General features: G+C 42.0%; 1 protein-coding gene across 1 annotated transcript; it reads left to right on the top strand.

Moving 5' to 3' along the window:
- Window positions 1-26,294, top strand: sdc3 (syndecan 3). Its single transcript, XM_042077543.1, has 6 exons — window positions 1-381; window positions 18,861-18,948; window positions 19,954-20,252; window positions 20,355-20,873; window positions 21,367-21,595; window positions 23,977-26,294. The coding sequence occupies exons 1-6, from the start codon at window positions 328-330 to the stop codon at window positions 24,141-24,143; spliced, it is 1,356 nt and encodes a 451-aa protein (XP_041933477.1). The 5' UTR covers window positions 1-327; the 3' UTR covers window positions 24,144-26,294.
- Window positions 26,295-26,534: the final 240 nt, after the last annotated feature.

Here is a 26,534-nt window from a genome sequence, read left to right as displayed (position 1 = left end):
GCACACCATCCTGCACGCGTTTAGTAGGCTAGAATCGAGGCAGGAAAGCAGCAAGTGAGAGGGTGCAGTCTGGCGCCTGCCGACTGTGCATCTAGCAGGTCTCGTAGACTGAACTAGTATCCTTCAGAAAAAAAACGGGAAGGCCGCGCACAGATCGCTTTGGGTTTCAATAGCCGCGCATGAGCTTTAGCGGGATTAAACCGACCAAGATCACGGGAAGCTGGATGTAGGAACGGTCGCGCTCATTGAACCAGGATATTTAAAACTGAAGGAAAACCTATTTCATTCACCGAAGACCGGGCGGAGGAGGCTCGAGGCTGCAGCATCATGAAGCTCGTGTGCTGGATGGCGTTAGCTCTCCTCCACGGGCATGCCGCATCGGTAAGCGCGAGCAGTACTCCTGGCCATTGTGTTCTATTGTTCCTAGGAAAACCTCGGACCTGCATAGTCCGTCGCCTAAAAGGGGTAACCTAACGCCCTCTTCGGATTGTAGGTTATGTGACTGTGCGTGAAATTGGTCCTCTGGACCTTGGGTTTGGGTTACCGAGTCAGAGCGCATACGGATACTCTGTGTGTGTTTGTGTGGTGTGTGTGTGCGTGGTGTGTGTGTGTGCGTGAGATAGTAAGTGTGTGAATGAGAGCTGGATATGCTATGGTGATAACGGCATTAGAGAATCCGCTGGGGTGCTGGTGTGTGGGTGTGTATTAGTGTTTGGGAGGGTTAAGAACCCACTGTCGCCTCTCTCCCCTCCCCCAGCGAGACTGAGACAGCCTGTTTGGGTAGCGCGTGCGATCTAACTTAATTGCCGTGTTGCAGTTAATTAGACTAGACTAGGCTACTGTTTAATTATGCAATCACTGGGTTTTGTTTTCCTGTCCTCTGCTCACGCCTATATTCCTCATTCGTCAGAACTAGCAGGTTACTCCATCACAATCGCACGTGCAGAAGGGCCTACCTGACACAGGGGATAGCTGAGGGAAAATGTAGGTTATCTTAACGACTGCTCCTCACACGCAGCCATAGCATGGAGGTGGGGTTTGGTTCGTAGTGGTGGTGGCTGGGCAGACAGGGTGCAGAAGCTCGGGGTGGGGCACAGCGGTGCTAAACCCCGCCGGGGACCAAGGAGGGGTGGGAGGGGGTGGCTGGGTCGATGACGACATCGTGAACCGATTAGTGAAGCAAGATAGCGGAACCATGCCTCTTTCAGCTCTCGCGAGAACGGGTTTGGGCAGTAGAGAAATTAAGATAATAGCCTATATTTTAAAACCTTACGGGAGATTCGATGACGCAGTTGACAAAAAGATGTCTAGTAAGCTAGTGTTCAGGTAATCAATATCCATTGGGTGTTAAGCTATTGCTATTGCTGGATGTTCCTCCATGGAAATATGATAGCCTAATCTACTTAGGTTATCCTCCATCTAATTTAAAAGAGGGGAGCGCTTTCTTTACTGGGAAATTGAGTACAATTCAGAATATTATTCTGCTACACAGCAATGACAAGCAAACCTTATATGGGTTACTACTACTGCCATACATTTGGGTAGATAGGGGAAGAGTGTACTGGCATGGACACTTGAAAAAAACAAAAACATAATGCATGAACAGGTGTGAAAGACTAAAACAGATTTTACACACATACTTACTTTTGTAAAGTAGCCGTAGGTCTATCTTTAAAACAAAGTTGAGCTAGAGTGGAACTAGTGCAGATTTACTTTGATTTACTTAGATTGTCTCATCATTTGACCTAAAGGACATGATGAAGGTAAAAGATGTGATAAGCTACTATATATCTATATTGCCATATTTATTTATCTATCGTATTACTTTATAATGTCTTATGGATTTCCCTGTAATATAAATATATGGATTCCCTCAGATTATCTGTGTGCCCTCTGCACGCATGTATAAGTATGACGCACAAATCAAGTACAATCTGATTAAATATTCTCAGTTCATGCTTCAAAGCGAAAGACCACCAGTTAGGGGCATCTCTTCACTAGTCCCCCAGTGTTCTTTCTGACCCCTGATATAAATCCCTGTTCCAGTATATCTGCAGATTGTCTTGCGCTTTACCAGTTGTTGAAATATATCAGAAGCATATTTATGCAACAGCACTTTAAATGACTGTGTTAGTGCTTATAGACTGAGCCAGTTGAAGTACCCTGTTATTTTTGTCCCTCCACTGGCATTTGTTTAGCAGGCTGCAACAGGGGCGGAGAGCTTTGGAAATTGAGGGTGTCTTTAAAAGGCAACTGTAGACTTCCTCGAACAAGTTTATAGAAGAATAAGTTGCAGCATTCTCTAAACACACACACACACACACACACACATTCATCTGATGGGAATTGGGTCAGTCATTTTGCGTAGGTCTCTATCTTGTGTTGATATCCTGGGGTCTTTTTGTCTGTGTTGTTTCTCAGAATAAGCAGGAGTTTAAGAGACCCCTCTATATTTAACCTAGAGCTCTCCTGTGTGAGCAAAACAGGCAGAATGTGGAGCGTGAGGGTGTGTATGAAATTTCATTTCATGTAAAAAAAGCAACGTGTTCTCTCTAGTTACTGCAGAAATGAATCAGTGTTTTGTCTCTCAGTCCACAAAGACGACCATAGAAAAGAGAGAGAGGGAGAAATCGAGAGCGTGTGTGTGTCTGTGTGTGCGTGAGTGTGTAAAAGAGAGTGTGTGTGCATACTTGGAATGTATGACCAGAAATAAACAAACTCAGGAAGTGCAATTTTTTTTGGAAGGGATATTTCCCACACCGTCAAACACTCCACATAAAGAGTGTCTTGTCAGCGGGACAGTGATAAACCAATCCTTTACCAAACCAATACTAGTCCTGGTTGGTAGGCAAGCATTGCTGTGGTCTGAAGTGAAGAAATAACCCAAGCATTCAAGCCCCTCTATACCTATTTTTACATACCCCTAGGGTTTTGTAGATCCAGACAGTTAAACCTCATAACAGTGTTACAAAGAAATGCGGTGAAATTGTATTGTAATTGTAGAAAGTATTGGAAACCTTACAGAATAAATGAGAAGATGTTTTAACACAGGTCCGTGCATGGTAAGCTCTCTCTCACTGTATATGTACCACAGAATAGGCTAATACCTGCAGGATCATGGTATTTGTTGAAAATTATGGGGCAGTGTGTTAGACATTCTGTCTGACCTTGAGGGTGTTCCAAAACATTCATGATTAAAGCAGTCAGTTCAAGGTCTAAAGGAGCCGAATGTGAAATCATTGTGGCTTATCAAACAGATGTAAATTTCCTTAAGAACTCACACAGACTGCATCATCAATTTGAATGATTGTGAATTATTGTGAAAAATATCTATAAATGTTTCCTGTCAGTGTAATATTTTAATATTCAAATACCTTAATAATTACTAGGTTGTTATTCTGACCAAATAAACATATGCACTGGAGGAGAGCCCAAGAATACCACAATCCAGTTGAGTCAATCTCATATGAGCCACTATGAGCCTATACACAATCAATTTTCAACCTTAACCTATATAATGTGTACATGAGAGTGAACATCAAAAGATGTGTTATCTCAAAGAACTGCAATGCCTCAGGGACACTTTTATAAAATATACAAATCTTTTGTTTATCACATAAATAACTTGATCTTATATGTTCAATTGATGTGCAAGTAAACAAAATTAATAAAAAATTAATAGTTTTAAAACATGGACAGCAAGGTTTTGCAGTGAGCTCTTTACATAGAGAATATAGAGTGGGCTATATTCTCTATGCACATTTGTTGCGGTATCTGGACTTTGAAATAATTGAGATCTTAAAACAGTACCATAATTAAAGGAGCCGTATGTAAGAAAAATATTTCAATTAATCATAAAATGGCCCTGATATTTCACTAGACATGAAGAAATCATGTTCATTTCAAATACTTATATCACTGACAACAGTAGTCCGGCCAGGATATTGTCATTTAAAAAGTGAAGTTGCAGCCCTCAACTGATGTTGATGTTGTGTTTTGTCATGTCATGTTGTGTTTTGGCCTGATGCGCCACCCTCCACCTATCTACTAATCACGAAGTCAGTAGTGTTTCGCCATCCGGGTTGGCAACCTCGAGTCGGGGGGTGGGGGGGGGGGGGATACACCTCTCTTCAGTATTTTGAAAGTGATTGCCGTACCAGTTTTGGCCACAATCTTACATATGGTTCCTTTAAGTCTTTTTCTGCCAGGTCGGGATTCCGGTTTGTTAGATCCTTAGACACAATAAACTCTAATAAAACTCCCATTGGTGCTGACAGAGCAGAGCATGGGGCGCTGGTGTTGCAGACTAGAAACTTAAATAGGTATAAGATACTAATTACAAGGCCAATTAAACTACCAGATATATGAGAGAAAACGATTCATTCTCTGCTTTGATGGAACACCAACCCAAGTCAATAGCTATAACCTATATCCTAGCTCTAAGGTTAATGTGATTGTGATTCTACCACCCCTCTGCCCTGCCCTGGAGTCATTGTGTTGTTCATATCTCAAGTTGTGGACTCCTTGATCTCAAACAGAGGCGGATGTTTCTTTTTGACGTCCACTGTCAAAACAAATACATCAGATTAGAAGCTTCATCTGTCTCAAGGACCCCTTGTTTATTTTTTGAATCATAGACATTTATCTGTGCTGTGCAGACAATATGGATACGTCAATTGAGATCAAGAGATTTTACAATTCTACAAGGTGAAACAATGTAGTGCTTCAGTCAACACAGACTACATCTAATCAGGTGATTTTATTTGACATAACAAGTAGCCTACTATACAATATATTTGGACATGTACACATCAGAAGCTTCATTGTTCATTTCTGTCCTGTTTCCTTGCCCATCTTGACAATTCATATTCTTGTTGATTTGGTACCACAAAAAGGCCTTGACCTCTTTCATGTTGACGAGTTTACACCAGAGTTTTCTATTAGCCAAGATTCCAGTGTCTCATTGCAATGCGTTGTGTGTTACATCACACAGCTCACTAGAAGTCTCGGGTGCATCTATTCAGTCAAACATAAAAAAGTTTTAACTCATGTTGTCTCAGCTGGCAGTTTCTTGTTTATCTTTTCCCAAGTGTGTAAATGAAACCACGCCAAGAAACCAGTAGCAGACTGTTGTTTTTATTTGAATTCACCAAAGGATTTATCCTTTTTTGGAAATTATAATGACCTTGGATCTCAGGACTGATTTTCTTTCCAAAGATAATAATCAGTTGTGCCGCTCCCTGAATAAAGGTTGCCAGGTTAATCAGATGTGGATGTGCTCTGATCACTGTTTAAATTGTGACACTTGTACTTACACATCTTGGCTAGTGGAGACAAGCAGTCTGATGTGAATTAAAGGAGTTCAAACTCGACAACAGCTCAAATTCAGCCATGCAGCACAGATTTTCCCATTTACAGCTGAACAGCCTTCAAAAACATTTCAATGCTTTCTGTTTCCCCTTATCAGTTTTTTTATGAAATTGCTTTTTACCACTTTTAAATATGCTCTGTTGACTTGGAATCGGAAATTAAATGGTATAATGTGAAGTTGCATGTTTTTAAGACTCATACAACTTACTTACTTTTTGTAGTTTTGTAGTCCAAGACTACAGAACTACCTACGGCATAGTGAAGGATACAAATAGGTTTATCTGACCTTCACATGACTGTACAATACACAAAATGAATCGGAAGATGATACCAGAACTAAATCTATTATTTGTTCCTATCAGTGCCAAGGAGATACTGCATTGTGTTTTCTTCCTGCTGCTTGCGAGCCATGGCACCTTCTGCATGTTCTGATCAGGAACAGGAACCACCCCCGTAGGACCTCTTTCAAGGCCATTTGCAGGGGAGATCTATGCGGCCCTGAAACTGTTGGGTGGTTGACGCTTTTTGCTTAAACAAGACATTAGTGGGAAAACAAAAAACAGCACCATCAAAACAGCCAGAATATTTGCATCTGACCTTCCAGTGCAAGGGAATTAGGGGAGTTAGCATGTTGCGGTTAAGGTCACTGCGGTATTATACAATGTGTAAGCAAACATACAGCTTATTATTAGTCAACAGTAGTGTCATTTATCAAGTAATTACAACTGCGTTGGCTACTTTATTGCAAAATTCAACTGCTGAATAGACATCGGGGTAGTCCTACCTGTACATGTAACGTAATGTAATGTTGATGCTACTGCTGGAAAACATATTTTGTGGTGCTTGGAGCAAAAGCTGCACCAAGTAGGTGCGGTAGCTCTTACACCACAATGGAAACAGAGTGGCTGAAAGGTCCCATTTGGGGGTCGTTCCTGTAAATATTTGGTGTCTCCTGGGAGGAGCCCCAAGTTCCTGCAGGGGAAAGTGCCTACTCTCTCAAGTTGCACACACCAAGACTGACAATTTCACTCATGCAACACCACTAATGATAAATACACCACTGTCTGTTTAGCCTGTACTTACCTTTATTAATATGTCTTTTTTACTCATACTATGTGCTTTTTTACTATTGTGCTGTTCCTTCTGTCGCCGAAACACTGCAAATTTCTTCATTGTGGGATCTATGATGGAGTATCTTATCTTTAGATAGTCTATGGAAACTAACTCCCACCTTACAACATAGAGATGAGGTTAACTCCATTCCTTTAAATTTCCCTGTGCTTAGTTAGACATCTCCGCAGAGCATTACAGTAGATATGGTTTGGTTTATGTAGAAGATGATGCATGATACTTCTACACTCTCTTGAAGATTATTATATTGCAATATTAGTTGAAAAGGAACAATAAACTTGTTAATGAATAATACAGTGAAAACTCAGTTAATATCCTGGACTTTTATTTGGTTCAATCACCAATCTCAACTCAACTTAAATTTTGGATAGGTGTCCATATGGGCCAGTCCTTTATTCATTTCACACAAAACTTTTGCTCAGCAAACATGGGAAATACTACCAAATGGATTATTTTAAACAGTATGAACATTTGCCTACTTGTATAAAGATTAGGCTATCCAATCAATTGTACGAATCATTCAGGTCTATGCAGTCCAGATAAACCGAGAGAGTCAAACAGAAAGAGAGAGAGAGAGAGAGACCTTTATCAAAATACCAGTAGTCTGAAAGGATGAATCGAGGAATGGACACATATTCAGACTTTATGACCACTTTGAATTTGCTCAATGCAAACAGTAATACGTTAGTCATCTTGTCCTAAATTCAAGAGGAATCATGTTAAACTTTTGTTAGGTAGTAGTAAATGTATCATTCACAAGGGCTGATGGAATGAGTAGTTCCTTCGCTCTGAATTTTTTTATATCCTGTAAAACTACCAATGAGGAACCTAACACTCACTGGAGATGTGTTGATGAAAAGGAACTGGCCTTTATTTCTGGCCTATATATTTGTTTCTGGTTCAAACACTTTTCATTGTGTTAGAGAAAAAAGTATTTTTTGGGGCTGAACGCTTCGTCTTGCATTACCCTGTGCCCAGTACAATATTTTGTTTAGGTTGAGGGACAGGGAATACCAACAGTTACCAATTAAAGAGGATTCATTATTTCGCTTTTCCAGACTTTGTAGCAAGCTAAATGCCATTAGATCATTATGCCTTTTGCAATAGCATTGTCATGATGCTTCTAGAGTAAATGTAGCAGCACCTTACGTATGGTAGGGAAATAGACAACATTGAATCATTCATTACATGTCAACATTTTCTGGACTGAAGAAGTACTTTGCTGTTATTTCTGAGGAATGGAAGAATGGACAAGACAATTGAAACACACAACATCAGGGTGTGTGTGTGTGTGTGGGGGGGTGGGTGGATGTGTGGGTGTGTGTGTGGGTGCTTATACAGGGCAGAGGCCACAACACATATCTGTGTATGGCTATATCTGCTAGCGTCCTAGCCTTGAGGATGTTCCAGCACATTCCAAATTAAAGCAGTCAAAATAAGGTTTAAACAGACCCACAGTAAACTTACCCAGACTAAGCAGAGTCAAGTGTCTCGCTGTGTTTTTGCAGAACTTCTCACAGAATTGAGCTGAAAACACACCCAGAACTGTCAGTACCTGAACTAGTGTTACGCTGGTACGTGATGTCCCATGGAAGACCATCTGCAAAACACAACTCCCATGGTTATGTAAGGAGGTTCACTGTGTTATTCAGATCAGTCTAGTCATGGATATCTTGAATAATGTTGAGTAGTAGGGGTGCTTTGCACAGCCCACACCACATTAGTCACAGCCTCCTACAGCAGATTAGGCTTTTAAATGCATAGCTAAAGCTGTGATCTATGTGCTGCTGACACACTGCTGAATAACAGCAATAACAAACCCCCAGTGCCCTTAAACAGCAATGTTAGACATTTGGCCTTAATCCAGTGTACACACACATCTATGACCCTCTGCCCTGTCCTGTGTCTCCTCCATCTACATCCCTTGACTTAAGTTGACTCTTGTCTTGACTTGTTTTGCTCCTATAGAAGATAGTTCTCTTTGGATGAAAGCGTCAGCTAAATGAATGAATGCAAATCTAATGTGAACATTCTACCAGTCCACTCCATGCGTTGGCATAGCTCACAGTACTGAAGAAGGATGATTATAGACTCCAGAAGTCCAAGATTGAGTTACTCGTGGAATGCTTGACCACTGTTGTTTAGAACAACACAGCTGTACTCCCGTGTCTCTGTGGCAATCAATTTTGAAAACATAGAAGTGGGTATAGAGTTCCAGATAGTGCTTCATAATGATCATGTTCAATGAAGACTGTCTGGAAGTGAGGTGTATAGTCTAGAAAACGCTCTCTTATTATAGTGCCACTGACCGGTAATGTGAGGGTGCTCCATGGAAAGGGCTGTGACAAAAAGGGCATGATGGCTCACTAGATGATGACAATGCTGTCTTTCTGAAGAAGACAATGCCCAAAACAGTGTTTCATAATATAGCCATCTTTCAATTTGAGTGTTTTCTATATTGTCAGATTGATGTCAGAAGAATGTTTTGTAAGGGTTCATGACACTATTGTGGTCTAGCGCTGTGCCTGGCGTCTGATTTGTTTTGTGAAGGTGGCACATTCTGTTCTCTATTCCCAGTGAACTTAAGAGTCACCCGAGCAGATGTCCCTGCTTAGTGCGCGCTGTTTGTTATAGCCTCCACAATGACCCAGCCAAAGGTCAAATCGTGCTAATAACACTTCACTCTTGCATATGATGCAGGGCAAATGTGCTTCACTGATTTATTTATGCACTCACACACACACACTCACACACACACACCTATATTGAGATAGAAAGGCTGCAGGATGGGGTTGGCTGGAGGTGGAAAGGAGAATGAAATGAGCAGCCATGGAGAGAGGGATGAATGAAGGAGAGAGAGAGAGAGAGAGAGAGAGACAAGAAAGCGAGCGATGCTTAGATTTGGGATAGGCCTGCTCTCTGTATCCATGACAACTAAAGCTGCTGTCATCATTCCTTTCCCTCTTGTTTTCTCTCACTCTTATTTTCTCTATCCCTCCATTCTCTGTCTCCAGCACTCACAGAGCTAATTAAAATTCTGCCCCACAAGTCTGTTGGGGGAGGGGAGCAGAGGGGCAAAGCAGGAAGTAGAGAGGGAACGGAAGGGGAAAGGGATTTTTGTGGGATTGTGTGTGTGTGTGTTTCTGTATGTGTATGTGTATGTGTGTGTATGTATGTTTCTGTGTGTGTGTGTGTGTGTGTGTGTATGTGTGTGTATGTATGTGTGTGTGTGTGTGTGTATGTGTATGTGTGTGTATGTATGTTTCTGTGTGTGTGTGTGTGTGTGTGTGTGTGTGTGTGTGTAAGGGAGAGAGAGCGCATGAAGATCTGACAGACTACAAAGGATTCTGGGATTTGAGTACTACTTTGAGATACACATCTAAACAGCTAACTTGCTGTATGTGTGCCTAGTAGTCTTCTCCTCCCACAGTTGAGTTAGATGTGTGTGTGTGTGTGTGTGTGTGTGTGTGTGTGTGTGTGTGCTGCTACTTGTTTGTTTGTTTCAGTTGCTCTTGTGTGTATGTGTGTGTGATAGTGTGTGAGTGTGATCGTTTAGAGTTTGGGAATGCGCTGTGATATCCAGGGTGGAGCCATTTGAAATCTCCGGAAATTTTCTGTGTGGTGAAATGTCAAAGTTCTTGTGCGCTCACACGCACGCTTTCAAGCATGCACGCACACACACACACACACACACACACACACACACACACACACACACACACATCTGTATCCATGTCAGTATGGGGTTAAATGGAGGGCTGATATATTTAGCCCCACTGATGTTTGAGATTGTCTCTGTTCGTATGTGACAGGGTGGGGGTCTCCTCTGTCTCGAGGACTTCCTGTAGGGAGGAGTCTGAATAATTGACTAGATACAGTAGTGCAGGGATCTCCTAGCCTGGCTCTGCCAAACCACAATTTATTCCATTCATCGCAGACTGGAAGTGTTTGATTGAACTCTAATTGAGAGAGGGGCGTATGAGTGTCACTCCAAATTACAGTAACCATTAGCACTAGCATGTGTAAGTGGTGTAAAAACACAGGATTTAAGAACACATTAAATAAAGTGTTTGTTCGGATTCTAGTCTGATTTCTGTCTAAAGCTGCCACTGGATTTGCTGTTTTAGTGGTGTTATAATGACCAATCATGCAAAGGGGAAGGTGTTCACGAAGCTGTTGTTCCCCGCCCAGGCCACTGACCTAGGGTGAACGATTTGGGGATAATTACAATTTTTTTGAAAACTTTTGATCTGGGCACCCATTTAGCGCTAAGGAGGTACCCAGTTCATCAAGGCCATGCTAATACTTGCACATACAGTACCCTCCAGAATTATTGGCACCTTGTTGACTAAAAACAGGCATGAAAAATAATCTGTTGGTGATTTATTGTACTCTCACAATGAAAACAATGAGGCATCAAAATGATGTTATGCTAAAATAACTAGCCTTTGTTTCTTTAACCAAGCTTGGAATCCCTCCACTGCACATCTGTTGACTATGGATATTTGTGTGGTTAAAAGGCATGTGCATATAGTGAAAATCATGAATAAGAAGCAATCATGAATGGTTTCAATTAAAAACTTTCACAACATAGTCTGAAGGGCCCTAACACTGTAGAAGACAAAGGCCAACATGTTTGTGCCATGAGCTCTGTGTCCCACTGAGGAAGTATGTGTGAATAGACCACCTTTTTCCAGTTGTCAGTGCCAAGATACACGCATGAAATACAGAACTATGGCTTCACACCACTGGGCCAAATATGCACTGCAGCAACATCCTGTCATATTGTGCTGATGCAGACAAGTGTCTAAGAATAACTACACTGATACATAAACTGTATGTATCGGCTAAAATGCTATCGGCTGGTCTCTTTTCCATTTGTTATATTGAACATTTTTATTAATGGTTTTTAAGCCACTATTGACTTCCTGAATTTCCTGAATTTCCCCTTGGGGATCAATAAAGTATCTATCTATCTATCTATCTATCTACTTTTGGCCACTTTGTGTACCCTGAAAGAGGAAAACACCAGTTTAGGCTAGCAGTCATCAAATGATAAATAATTAAGCCTGTCTGTCCAAGAGACGAGACATGTAATTGTATGTGTTCAGCTGGAGTCCAACTGGGTTTAAAGACTATGTATGGAACTGTATGAAGTGTTCTGCTCTTCAAATGTAGTTGTGTTAATGAAGAAATCACATTTAGATTAAACTTGTTTCCTTGCTAATTTCCATGCATTTATATACCCGACACTGTTGAGATCTCATCTCACCACTACCAGTATCACGCACAAGGGTGAACTGGCAGCAGCCATTGTCTGACACTGTGGTCATAGCCTGTCGGGTGTGTTGGGGAGATGAGCAGACACATAAGCAAACTGGTGGAGTCCAGGCCAATTTGGGAATAGTCTGTGGTTGTGAAATAAAGCGTTGGGGCAGTCAGGGTCAGAATTCTGATATTATTACCGCTGACTTCACACGGATGTGTCTGGGGATATTGGGACCACACTGGGACCAGTCTCATAAAAAATGAAAAGCTTCATTTTTATGTCTCACCCTGTTAGAACACAGTGTTCCACCACTGCAACAGGGCAGTAGGGTCCAACCTGACCAAAGTAACTGACCCCATCGCTTTTCTCTTCACCAACTTAATTTCCCTGAGGAAGTTTTCCATCCAGGCTTCAGCATGTTACTTCTTGTGAGCTATGGATTATGACAGGGCCTCGCTAATATTCCATTCCATTCCAGGTGGAATATTTGCTTGAGCTGAACAATGAGTTTTGTATTCCTTCCACAAATTATTCCATTTTCTATTCATTGTTGAAAGGAAATAGGTGATTCATGGGAGCCCAGTACACAGCCATTTTCTAATATATTTTCATTTTACTGAATGCAAAGTCACCAACTGCAAAGTAAAACCACAACAAACTAAAAAGGGGGTTCCTCTGCATGTTTGATGTTCCAGGTCCGCTGCCTGACAAGCTCTGTACAGAAATGTATTTTTATTAGTGTACAAATTGAAGTAGCTTTGATGTGAAGTGGCACCATTGGCAGGGTGAAGTGAAATGGGATTTAATGTTCAGGGCCCGTAATCCACATAGACATTCTCCCTGTTTACTCACTTTAGATGCCACTGTCACACACGCAATGTATTTTCAACAAGTGCACACATTTATAAACATGCAAATCAAAGCTCAGAAGCTCACGCAGGCACTCACATGCACAAAGGCAGTGTCCCAACCCTCTGTTCATGTTGCATTTTTTAGCGACTCTGAAAAGTTTCTTAGAAACGCCAGACACCTCATAAAGCCCCGGAGAGGCAGCCGTGAGGGAGGGAGAGAGACTCCATTCACACACACACACACACACACACACACACACACACAGGGCCCATGAGCCCATTAATCAGGTCAGCCTTCAGAAAACACACTCTTATTGCACTCACATATCTCACATGCTTATTTTCACTAGACTAAACACTTAATATTGCTAGTGTGCATGATCAAGACAATATACACAAACAGATGCATATGGGACTTATTTAACACAAAACCCTTTACACTCCATGGACATGGCACTCTGGCATTACTCCAAGACTGCAACTTAACAGCACATTTGTATAGTGCTCAGGCTTGTATCCACAAATTCCTATGCGCTTACCCATGTCACTGCTATTGTATTGCCATTGTTTCCTCCATAAAGGTTTATCTTATTTAACATAATCAGAATGATTTGCAACTGTAAAAACGACATGTCATTTTGTCGTCTAACTTACTTTTTTGTTGGTTTGTGTTAATGGCTTCCAATATCTATTTGAAATACTAAAATTGGCATTTGCAATATTTGTACTGTTATTAAATGGACTCATGGCTCCCATTGCGAGGATCATATTGAAGTAATTGGGTATGAAAGCGCTGATTCTCAATATGTTTCTATATTGGTTGTTTAATCACCATGCAGTTCTCATGAAGAGGTTGCGTAAAGAATATCTTGCATGAATAAAATCCTAATAGTTTTTATGTTTAAGAGCGCAAACACACTGTGCATAACAAGGCAATAAAGATGAATAAGAGGAAGCCCACCACTGGCACTCTGAGTCATTTCCACTGGGGGGGGTGAGAGACGGATGCACCTTTCACATGCATGCTGTTTCCACTGTGGACTGATGTCCCACACCAGACTTAGTAACAGCTAAGGGGAACATGACAAGCTAATATGTTGTGCCACCACTTTACTACACCACCACATAACAATGCCTTCATAAACTGTCACATGCTAGGTTTATATCACTAAACATTTGATATCTAAAATGTGCTGTAACTAATAAAAGCTGGCAGTTGCAAATGAAATGATAGGATATGAGATTATGACGGGGCCATATTATCCACGCCAGCCTTCAGCAGCAGTGATTACCGTGGTTTTGTTCCCACTTTAGTTTTATCTCTCCATTTACTGGGTGTGTCAAATCAAAACAGCACGGACTTTGGCTTTCTTATCTGATGCGGTGCAAATTTGTACCGGATATTTGCCGACAATTGTTTGCTTATATTGCTTTCATCTGCTATGTCTCACTGTTTTCCCACATATTTTCATGATGTCTTGAGAACAGCACCTTGCGAGGGTGATGATTCTGATAGTTATGGATGGGAAGTTTCCAATTATCAAAGGTGCCAGCAGTGACATCTCTAGGGTCTGGGCTAGCAGTGACATGTCTAGGGTCTGGGCTAGCTAGGGGGGCAGAAACACTGCAGGCTATACAGAATGGAAATGATTAAAATAGTGTAGTGTAGTTTGGCACACACTCAGATTATGACTAGACTCTCAGTAAGCACCCCTCAAACACAGCGAGCACTGACACACACCCGCACACACACACACACTCACACAGGCATGCCTACAGCAGCATACCTACACACACACACACACACACACACACAGGCATGCCTACACAGCGGCATACCTACACATGCACACACACACACACACACACACACACACACAGGCATCCCTACACAGCAGCATACCCACACATGCACACAAGGCTGTTGATATTTCTCAGTCTCTACATCTGCTCTATGTATTCATTTGGATGAGTCTTATGTCCAAAGGGAATTACAAGTGAGGTAGAGTACAACAAAGAGAAACAGCTGATCAAGGGGGAAATGCTGAAAATATTACCCAGCATGCTTTGGATTTCCCATTAACAAGGTCAATAGGCTAGATCAAACAGCAGGGACACCAGTCTACGTCTCTGTCCAGTCCTGTTGCCCATATGTGTCTGTGACATGCTCTTAATCTCAGAGGATTGTGGGATTGCTTGTTGGGATTAAGGATTGTCGCTAAGAAACAGCTGTCCACACATACACAATAGCATGAAACTACTATCAATAAGATACTACAGAGCAGTAAAACAGTGCTCAGACATATTTTGTGTGTTTTTGTGTATATTTTTGTACAAAAATGTTAAATGGCTTGGAGGAGTTATAGACCCTTATGAGGATTATTTTATTTACAACTGATTTTCTGCTGAAATAACATTCCTGATCCTGCTGCAGTTATTCAGTCAGAATGAACATTATGAGCCAGCATGTGTGCAGATTGTGTAGGAGACTCTTAAACTGTAGGCCTAATATGGCAAATACAGTAGCCTAGAGAAATCGAATTCTATCACAGCACGTGCTGCTGGTAAATAAACTCAGTGAAAAAGGTTATGTTATCGTGATGCAAAATAACTTTTTCCCCCATTATTTGTTCAAGTACAGAAAAGAGCTGGCTGAAGGTCATGGGTGCAGCCCTATGAGAGTGATTAGATATGGATGCTCTGTCTTGTCACAGCTACAGCAGTCCATCTCCTACTACATTAGTATATCTCATCACATACTGGGGTGCGTTTCCCAAAACCATAGTTGCTAACCTGTAACTTAGTTGGTTAGTAATGGGAAATTGCATTGCAACCAACAAAGTTGCTAACTTAGTTAGCAACTGTGGTTTTGGGAAACGCGCCCCAGCTCTGGAAAACAATAAGAACCACTGCACATTTTTCTGATTTCATCTCAAGGTTGCGGAGTGACATTCGAATGAGTTGATGGTCTTATTCAAATTTGCAGTGGTTTCTTAATTTTGAAAATAATGGCCGTCAACTCATTTGAATGTCACTCATAGGATGGCAAAAATGTGCAGTAGTCGCTTTTTTGTATTGTTGTATATTGTGTATTAAAGTTGTATATACACTTTGATACTAAAGCCTAGTCAGTCACCATATGAACATGTTTGTAGTTGTACACTAAAATTTACTGCAAAGCAGACTCACGAAAGAGTAATTTGTTCACAGTGTTTGCCTCACGCAATAGGATAGTCAAAATGACTTTGATACCTGTATCTATATAGATCATTACAATTGATAATACATCCAATAGCAGCAGACTAATTGAACTGTTATGTGAAATGTCAATGGATGCAAACTACACTCCCTTCTTATTTGCTAATATCATGTTCATTGGCAAAAGATCCTTTCAAATGAAACTGCACATTTTATTTAGAAATTCAGAGGATTGTGCACAAAACCAAAATAACTTGGAGGCATGTTAAACATTATAATGTGTATCACCATTGTGCAATTGTAAATTGTAATGCAAAAACAAAAACAAGACTTCAGCCTTTCTGGCAGAACATGAAAATGGCTCAATAGAGGCCCGAGTTCTGAAATACTAACATTAGTCATAGATTCCAGATCTCATGAAATGTTGCTCACACTATGCATTTAGGCATATTTAACATTCATTGCACAAGACAGAAGACCTGCACTGCATCAGGCAGGCTAGTGAAATGTCTAATATTAATGACTCTGTAGACTGTAGAATGTCAACAGCACTTTAATCCTTACAAAAATAAACATGACAAAGGATATACACAGGATTTTCATCCAGATCACCACAGTGGACTTGGATGAGTTATAGAACAGATCAACTCAAAATGAATTATTCTTCTTATCCTAGCCTTGAGTCCTGAATTTGTATTCTATTTAGAGATTGCTTTTACACCTAGATGAAGCGGAAGCAAGTCTCAGCCAATGAAAATGTACATGAACAGAATATAGTAAAATGTATTCTCACGGTCCTTCAACTCTGCCCAGTGCTTGCACTATAACACATTGGTGTTTATACACAGTTCTGGTGTTGTGAATGACAAATAAACAAAGTGATTTGAACACAACTGCAGCCAATTAAAGTTTACTTTAGGAGCTCTGAAGGGAGGGGCGTATTTGATTGTCAGGTCAGCACAGATATCAACCATCTTAAACTAGGGTCAAGGACCACACCTTAAAGGGTAGACCAATGTTTGTTTGAAACTGATAATGGCAATGAATGTCTGTATATTTCTTTGTAGGCCTGGAATTAACTGGGTGACTGTGTCAGAAATGTTTATAACACACATTGTTTTTTTGCCCAGCTTCAATATATCTATATGTATGTATGCAAGTATACATTTTGAGTCAAAGTATGTAATTTTGGTTTCTGCCTACTAGTGGCTTCATAATTGATGGTTTGATATGCTTTCTAATCAGTTGGTCAGAATTCCTAAGACAAATTCTCTGCTGACAGAAGGATAAAAATAAAAGCGCACTGCCTTGTAAACTCCTCTGATTAATGGTTTAGTCAATCGTCATACTAAAGCTCATACTGAATAGACTTAAAGAGGTGCCATCATGGAATGTTTCATTGTTTCAGTAAATCAGTCTAGCAAATTTCTGCCCTGCTAGATTTGATGTTAATGTTGAGGATCAACAGTAGATCAGCCATGGAGTGGCAGATCACACAAGCTCACAGAATGGGATTGCAAAGTGCAGAAGTGCTCATAGTGTGTCTCTGTTGTAATACTGCACTGGGGTCTTTGGGACAAGGCTGAGCAGTGGCACACAAGGCCAAGACTACCACATGCAATGCAGAGCAGAGCCCTGTTTGGGCTGATGTAAAGCACTCCATCAGAACTCAAGAGCCCTGTTTGGGCTGATGTAAAGCACTCCATCAGAACTCAAGAGCCCTGTTTGGGCTGATGTAAAGCACTCCATCAGGACTCAAGAGCCCTGTTTGGGCTGATGTAAAGTACTCCATCAGGACTCAAAGCCCTGTTTGGGCTGATGTAGCACTCCATTGGACTCAGAGCCCTGTTTGGGCTGATGTGACGCACTCCATCAGGACCCTAGAACACACTGGAGCAGACGGCTTGTCTGGCCTCACACTTCTGGCCTCACAGTGTGATGGAAAATTTGAAATTTGCCTGATTGCAACAGAGCAGTTACTTCCTGAATGTATAATGCTTACTTTATAGTGTGGTGGAGGAGGAATAAGGGTTTGGGGATGTTCTTCACCTTAGTTACAGTTAAGGGAAAACTTTCTGGTAGAACATACAGTAATATTTTAGACAGTTGTGTGCTTCCAACTCTGTGGCAACAGTGTGGTGGTTTCTCTTTTCTATTTCAGTAGGATGATATTTCTGTGCACAAAGAGAGCTCTTTAAAGAATTGGCTCCTAGAGCTTGGTGCAGAAGAACAAAACCAGTCCTCATGGAGCCTCAACCCCATTGAGCGCCATTAGGATGGATGTTGACTGTGAGCCAGGTCTTATCACCCAACATCAGTGACTAACTGCACTAATGCTCTTGCGGCTGAATGGGACTAAATCCCTGCTGCCAGGTTCCAAAAGCCTTTCTCAGAAGATTGGAAGGTGTTAAAAAAGCAAAGTAGGGGTCCTGTCGTGTACTTCTTTGGATCTGTCATTATCCCTCACTCACGGTATATTTGTCTAAAAAAAGACACTCACAATGGCTATTGAAATTTTACCAAATCAAAAATAATTTTTAAACTGTAGTCCATTTAGAGTAGTTCAAGCTACTCAAATGTTTAACACTCACTGAACATAACCATTAAATGTGTGGTTACATTTAAATCAAATTAAAATATATAATCACCTTGATATATGTTTAATCTTATTTTAAATTTAAAATGTTGGCAGATTGTTAGATATTTACTTGACATTTGTAACAGTCCTATTTGATGTCTTTTACTTGTTATGTAAGTCCTAGATTGTTGTCTTAGTTGGCTTGGTTGCTCGGGTGGGTGGGGGTGGTGGGTAACTTTTGGTTTCCCATAACAACTATCCTGACCATGAAAAAACCTCACCCACTTTCTCCTCTTCTCACAAATACGACCCCCTCTAGTTCTTCTGCTGTGTCTATATCCCTCTCCTGCTGTTTCCTGTTCTCTCGCTCCATCTTTCTCTCTTGCTCTCTCTCAATCACATAAGGCAAATTGAGTTCAGAGTATGAAAGGGCTTAGACTTTGTCTTTCTCTCTCTCTCCCAGGCTCAGCAACGTCGCCTGGTAGATGACGAGGGGTCAACGGACGAGTTCTATGACGACGAGGATCTCTTCTCCGGCTCTGGCTCAGGCTGTGAGTCTGTGTGACTGACCGAGTGTGTGTGTGTGTGTGTGTGTGTGTGTGTGTGTGTGTGTGTGTGTGAAAGAGAGAGAAAGACCAGCTGGTGGTTGTACCAGGAATCTACACTGCAGATTTTAAGACAACAGCTGTCACTTCTTATACCAGCAGGACTCATGGATGCACATACATCCACTCCCCACCCCAGCACACATAGGTTACTGAGCAAACATTAGCCTGGACTCCATGTTCTCTCACATGTGGCCCCTACATACTCACAATGTACCTAACATTATGAATTGCTCTCTGCTCTGTTATTTGGGTTGTTGTCTTAAGTGTGTGTGTGTGTGTGTGTGTGTGTGTGTGTGTGTGTGTGTGTGTGTGTGTGTGTGTGATCATCTGATCTGTAGTAATCTGATTAGTGTAAATAAGATCAGTTAATCAGAAGGAATCTGGGTGTGGATCGTCTGTCTTTGTGTATGTGCTGTGTCTTATTTAAAGTCTGTTCCCCTGTGTGTCACACAATATTCACATATTTGAATATAGTTATTTGTGTTCTATCTATACGTGCAAATTCTACATATCATAAGTTTGTGTGTTTTTCTATGCTACATTGTTTTGTTTTGATACGTTTATGCTGGTTAAAAAAGTTTGTTAAGTCCAAATATGAATGACTTACTGTGCAACTGTGTTGGCATTTAGTAACATGTGGCCATGGAACGCACACACACACAAACCACATCAAAGCTGAGGTAATTGAAAACATGTTGTGGGGAACAGTGTGTCTGGAATGCCTCAGTGTTACTGTATGCCGATAAAGTGCATTCCACAGCACTTTAGGTGGATAACATAGTCCTGTGTGCCCCAGTGCTGCATCCATGAGTGTGTCTCAGTGGGGCTAAACAGACAAATCAGGTGTTGGGGCATGGTCTTGTGGTCTTGTGTCTCTTTGTCCACTCTCTATCCCTGCCTGCCTGTCTCACTCCCGGCTCCCCTGTTTTGTCGCCATCTCGTTCTCAGTCGATCCTGATATGGAGGTGAACCCGACGAGGCTGGGTGCGTCCTTCACCACTCCCGAGCCCCTTCCTCTCTCCACCACCCAGGCAACGGGCAATGCCCCCTCTGCCCCCCCAGCACCTGAGCCCAGCGGCACTCCATCCCCCTCCCCTGCTACCGACAGAGCCAGTGGTGCAGAGGAGAACTTCACAGAGGAGGAGGACACCAAGAGGCAAGAGGAGGAGGAGAGGGCGAGAGAGCAGGAGCTACTGCAGGAGAGAGAGAGAAAGAAGATGGAGAGAGAGAGAGAGCGGGAGAGAGAGAGGGAGAGAGAGAGGGAGCGAGAAAGGGAGAAAGAGAGGGAGAGAGAGCAAGAGAGGGAACGAGAGAGGGCCAGGGAGAGAGAGAAGGAGAGAGAGAGGGTTAAAGAGCGAGAAAGAGAGAAGGAGAAAGAAAGGGACAGGGAGCAAGAGAGGGAAAGAGAAAGGGGGAGGGTCGCAGAGCGAGAGAAAGAGAAGCAGAGGGAGAGAGAGAGGACAACAATTTCCCCGTGGGCCTCCTCCATTCCTATGGTAACCACAAGTCCAGCTCCACCTCCTGCTCCTGATGTGTTAGCCCCCTCTGGTGGCCCAGAGGAATTCAGCACCGCTGAGGAAGAGGAGGAGATTTTCCTCACGGATGAGCCCAGGCAACCCTTCCCAACAATCCCCTGGGACAGGGACACGACGACGGAGAACCTTCCCACGGAGGAGGACACGCCCTCGTACAATGACGCAAGCACGTTCCCACCAGTCACCACCGAGCCCACCACCCCGACACAAGAAGCTGCCGACGATGAAGAAATAGAGGAGGAGGAGGAGGATGAGGAGGAGGAAGAAACCACACCCCCTCTGCCAGCCACCACTGAAAGTACCACAATCATCCAAACCACTTTCACAACTCAGGTAAACACACTCACAGTGCCAGCTTCCAGCTCACCTCCACAGGTACAAACACACACACACACACACACACACACACAATTATGAACTTGATTCCAGCTTGTTTTTACATTGGCAACAGATGACAGGGATATTTGCGCTGTTTGCTCATTTGTGCATTTTTTTAGAAGGGCCATCATTATAAACCTGATTACTAGATGGTTGTAAAGTTTATCATTGACATCTTTCAGATCAGTTGGATTGTAAATATATCCAATATGTCACAGAGATAAAGATGAAAGTATAGAGGCTCAGGAGGAATAGGAAGAAAAGGCAAGGGTCAGGGACACTTGGGGTCAGTAGACTGTTTATCTGATTTAGATCTCTGTTCTGGGGTTTGTCTTTCTCTTTCCCTCTCTCTCTCACACACTCACACACACGCACACACACACACACACACACACACACACACACACACACACACACACACACACACACACCTGTTATCTTTCCTCAGACGCAGGCATCTGACAAAGAGGTGAATAATGAAGTGGCGGTGGCACCCAGTGACGACTTTGAGATTCGTGACAACAACAGTCGCCAGGACAACGACCTGGGAACTGACAGAAGTGTGCCAGAGCAGGGGGCCGAGGCTGACCTGTCGGGCAACACAGTGGACACGGTGGGCAGCTCGGCCGCTCAGCTCCCACAAAAGAACATCCTGGAGCGGAAAGAAGTCCTCATAGGTGAATATTCATATAACAGCCCATCTTTTCAGACACCCTTAACTAATCTCGTATCAAAATACAGTATACAAATCTGCAGTATGTGTTGCACAACGTTGAGGGTGATGCTGGGTGCAGTAACAGAAAGAATTACAGCTTTTTGAAAGAGTGACTGTCAGGACAAGAACGTCTACCTCAAAAGGGGATCTTGTCGTTTAATTTCATCATTCCTTTTTCCATATAGCTGTACATTTTCATCAGTCATCCGTGCATCAAAACCACTCATGAACTATTACATTTTAAAGACATTTTGCTGGACTTGATGTTCAAACTTTTGGGACTCTTGGGTGGTAGCCACATTTCTGCACTTCTTAGATGACCTCACCATGTCCAAGCATAATGACTGCTTTGACGGGAAGGCCCATGCACATGCACACTAATTGCCAGGCATTAGGTTACTCTCCTGAACGTAGGACGTAGTGGAAACGGTCAGTAGGTGGTTTTAGCCTCCGGTGGTCTGAAACACCAGATCTTTTCTTCTGAGAAAAGGTACAGATTATCCATGATGGTGTTATAAGACTACTGTATGTTACAGAATGCTTTATCCATGATGGTGATATAAGACTACTCTATGTTACAGAATGCTTTTGAAGTTTTGACACCCTGAAGAAGGCTGTTTGTGTCGCCACAACTGGGTTGCCACTCAGCTTTGTTTCACATATATACTACATGTTTTTAAAAATTCAATTATCAAATATCCATTGAAATAAAGGCTTTATAATTTATATATATATATAATACAGGGAATATATTAGATATGAATTAATAGATTTGTAAAAGAAGAGTGCCTTGGATTCTTTCTTTCCCTCCATAGTCTTTTGAAGTGTGTACTTCTGGACTTTTGCACTTCAAATGACAAGATAAGGGTTTCACTTAAGACAGACAATACACTTTCTTGCCCATCTTTACAAGTGCACTGTACTGTAAGTACAGGTATGACTATAGCCTGTTCTTTGCTTTGTTACACTAGAAGGAGTGTTACTATAGAGGAGTATAATAGTAGATGGGTTATTCTAGTCTAGATATTTTCCAGTGACTTTTATATCAGGAGAGGCATGCTCCTCAGCATGTTGAACAGCTAAACACAGCCCCAGGGATCTTAATGTCAAAAAGTAAACAATATATACAGCAAATGCAAACATCACATGATTGTTTACATCTAAATTTCCTTTCAAGGAAAATCTCTCTCTAACTCCTCTACTGTCACGGAATGGAATGCCATCTGACTCTGCTCACTGACTCTCCTTCCATTCCTCACTCTCAGTCTCTCTCTCTCTCATCTGATATGTCTCCTCAGCTGTATTGGTTGGTGGGCTCTTTGCAGTGGTCTTTGCTGATTTCCTGGTAATAGGTAAAGAGGAGAAATCTGAGATGATTTGTAGTCACATTAGACCGTGCCTATGGTGTGCTTATTGAGTTTGTAGAAAGTTAAAAAGCTCCTGTTAGTATCCCTGTATTTGTCTGCTGCAGTACTATTAGATTTGCAACCTTCTGAAAGACCAGTACAGTTCGATCTGTTAAATTAGACCAACTAAACCAGTAGTACAGAGTAAAACTATGTAAAGACTGTGTGTGTGTGTGTGTGTGTGTGTGTGTGTGTGTGTGAGCAGTTGAATGCCCTTTTGTTTAAAAAAAGACAGCTAAAGGAGGACCGTTTTCTTAATAAGCTGTTCTGCAGTAATTACAGTGCCCATAATGAAGCCCTGTTTACCCCTTCCTTCCAGGCACTCCCCGGCCCTGGCCCCCCACCCCCCCAACACCCCCCCTTTTCTCCAGTAGGGAACAAGACCTTTGGGGCAGTTCCATTTGAAATCCTTGCAACAATCTCTGCAAGCCATTTCAGAACCCTGTCCAGATGCCTTTCCAAACATGCTTCTGTGGCCACATAGACGCTGCTTTCTGAGAAAAATGCTAACTTGTCTCCGTCTGAACTCCAAGGGCTCTACTTTGTGGCCAGTAACATACAATTTCGAGTGTTCCTGAATTGGAACTGGACCGCTAGCTAGTTGGTGTGCTCTTGCACTTGCATTTAATTCCAGACGTCAATGCAAGTTGATGAGCGTGCTAGCTATCGAGCATTCCAGTGTACGCATGGATGGTATCGGTACATTTTTACCACTTACCAAGTCTCATAATATGGTCCTAAACATTTTTCGGTCTCCCTCTCTGTAGAGGTCATTCTATACATTCTATAGACTATAGTAGGAGCGAGTATAACAGCCTATAGACTTCCCATCAGCAGTTGTATTGCAATGCAGAGGTGTCAGTGGCTCTTCTGTCATGATAGTGTTGATGGTGTGTGTGTGTGATTCGGACCGCTCCCTCTCTCCCTGTGTCTGTAGCGGTGATCGTGGGCGGTGTGGTGGGCGCCCTGTTCGCTGCCTTCCTGGTCATGCTCCTGGTGTACCGCATGAAGAAGAAGGACGAGGGCAGCTACACGCTGGAGGAGCCCAAGCAAGCCACGGTCACCTACCACAAGCCTGACAAACAAGAGGAGTTCTACGCATAACACACACACACACAAACGTACACATCACATCACACACACATATCAACTGAAAAGGTTTACATATTACGACTAATAAGTTCTGTAATTTATTCTGTAAGTCTTTTACTTAGCTACGCTTTTCTCTCCTCGTCTTTTCTCTCATCTCCTTGTCTGACCTCCCTTGTTGTTCTCGCCTCTGTCCCCCAGAAGAGTTTCTGTCTCCCGTAAGAGTTTCTGTCTCCATAGAGATTAATTATTTTCCATCGACAAATACAAGTGAACAAATAGAAATCTAAATCAAATTGAAAGGAGGGTGGGTTGGGATTGATAGGGACAGTTGAAATCTAGGAGTGTTTTGGAGTAGCTGAGTGTCTAGAGTTGGTCAATCTTGAATGACTATTTTTAAAACATTATTTTTTTGTTATCGCATGAAAGTAGACAATAAAAAACATGGCAATACGACAGAAACACAGACAGCTGAGCAGTGTCTAGAGCACATGAGGAGATCAGTTGAGGTGAAAGGTCAAGTGGTGCCTTCCAATCCTCTGGTGCTATGAGAGACTTAAGGAACGGAGACGTGAGTGTGGGTCAGCGGGTCAGTGTGGTGAGCTCTGGCAGACTTACCTTTCCCTGACCACGCGTGCAGGTCAACTTCACACTAACCGCCATCTCGAACAATCTCTACTGTGTTTCTTTCTCTCTCTCTCTGAATCTCTCATTCTTTTCCTCTTTCAGACATATAAACACACATATACAATGTCTCCCTCTGCTGGTGGGTGGGTGTTAGTGAACCTGGCCTTTTGTATCAAGACAGAAGCTTAAAGAACGTTTACATAGGTCCAGGAATGTTTATAAAACTGGTCAGTGACACTCAGAAACAAGAGGATTGAACGCATCCTCTGCATTGTACAAAGACAATTAGCTATCCATAGTAATAGTATTAATAATAATGATGATAATAATCAATAACAATATATCATGGGTCGTGGGGGAATGGTGAATATTCTATTTGTAGTGGGTAAAGGGGCTGTATTAGCTGTAAAATAAAGTTTATCTGTAAATACACATTGTTCTTTAATTTAAGCTCATAAGATACATCTCCACGGGCTCAGGTCACACACACAGAACTGCATGCACACAAACACATACACTCACAAGGCATCTTGATGCAGCTTCATGGTTCCTTTTGGTCTTCTTGTGACATATCAACTATCAGCAATTGTCAAGAGATCTCATTGGGCATATCTCTAGGTCATCAATATTGTATAGCAAAAGTCTGTACCTGCCTGTACCGTTATTGAATGCTACAGGAAACCCAAACTTTTTTAAGATGTGTTATCACTCTGATTGGATAGATTCTGGATTTGGATATTTGAATGCATGTTAGTTAGTGTTATTTTATTTTATTTTATTATTTTTGTAATTGTTGGACGTGTTTCATTTCAAATTGGATATCAAATGAAAGAGACACTACTTAGCCTTAAGGGAGCACAAGCACAAAAACACAGACACAGACACACACACATACACCACCAGGGCATGTTTGTCAGACTCTGACTAAATCCTCCTTTCCGATGGTGGTGTGTGTGTGTGTGTATTTGTGTGAGATGCCGCCTTGGCTGGGAAGTATCCTGCTGCAGCAGGTGTGTCCTCATATCCAGCTCATCCCAATCCATACACAACGTTACACTCTCTGACCTGTAAAAGTCTATACTGTACATATACTCTTCTTTTTTTTACATACTGCTGACATGGTCCACCTGTTGGCCCGGGCCCCACCTATGTGCTGTTTGACCTCTGACACACATGTACACACAGATGTCTGCCTACTGCAGAACGTCTAGTGCTCACAGACACCCTTGTTTGTAGAATGTGTGTGTGTGAAACTGAAAGACTGGTTTCTATGAGTCTGTCTTTTTTCTATGTAAACTTTGGATGTTTGTACCCTTAACCAAATATGAGGCCAAGCATTACAGTGTTTATGTTTTTGAGTGCATGTGTGTACACACATACACACACACACGCGTGTGGAACTGGTATGGTCGCTCATTGTGTTTTTATACATTAGCATTTTTAAAGTTGTCTTTTTTTGGTGAGCTTTTGGCTCTCCCCACATTCACTAACTTGCCACTCTGTTCTCAATAAAACACCTGATTAGGTGACCTGAAAATCTCTTGTAATCTTTGTGGAATCTTTGTGTGCTGTGTGTGTGTTGGGGGGGGGGGGGGGAGAATTTCAGTGCATCTTTAGCAAATATCAGGCCTCAGTGTCCTTTACACTAAATAAAGTCAGTGTGCTTTACACTAAATAAAACTGCTTAAAATGTAGCATGCAACATCAGTCAAATATAGCAAAGAGGCAGAACACCAGAGCAATACCTCAAGCAGGAGATTGTAGTGAATAGTACCAAAT

Source organism: Alosa sapidissima, chromosome 21 (assembly GCF_018492685.1).
Source record: "Alosa sapidissima isolate fAloSap1 chromosome 21, fAloSap1.pri, whole genome shotgun sequence".
Classification (NCBI taxonomy): Eukaryota; Metazoa; Chordata; class Actinopteri; order Clupeiformes; family Clupeidae; genus Alosa; species Alosa sapidissima.
Note: the sequence above shows the minus strand (reverse complement) of the source record. Positions and strands in the feature narration are given on the sequence as shown.

Bases quoted from the DNA above. Each gene is read 5' to 3' on its own strand.
- sdc3 (XM_042077543.1), top strand. From the start codon at position 328: ATGAAGCTCGTGTGCTGGATGGCGTTAGCTCTCCTCCACGGGCATGCC. The intron at 20,253-20,354 runs AGGGAGAGAGAG...AGAGAGAGGGTT, and splicing joins AGAGAGAGCGGGAGAGAGAG to AAAGAGCGAGAAAGAGAGAA. The intron at 20,874-21,366 runs GTAAACACACTC...ATCTTTCCTCAG, and splicing joins AAACCACTTTCACAACTCAG to ACGCAGGCATCTGACAAAGA.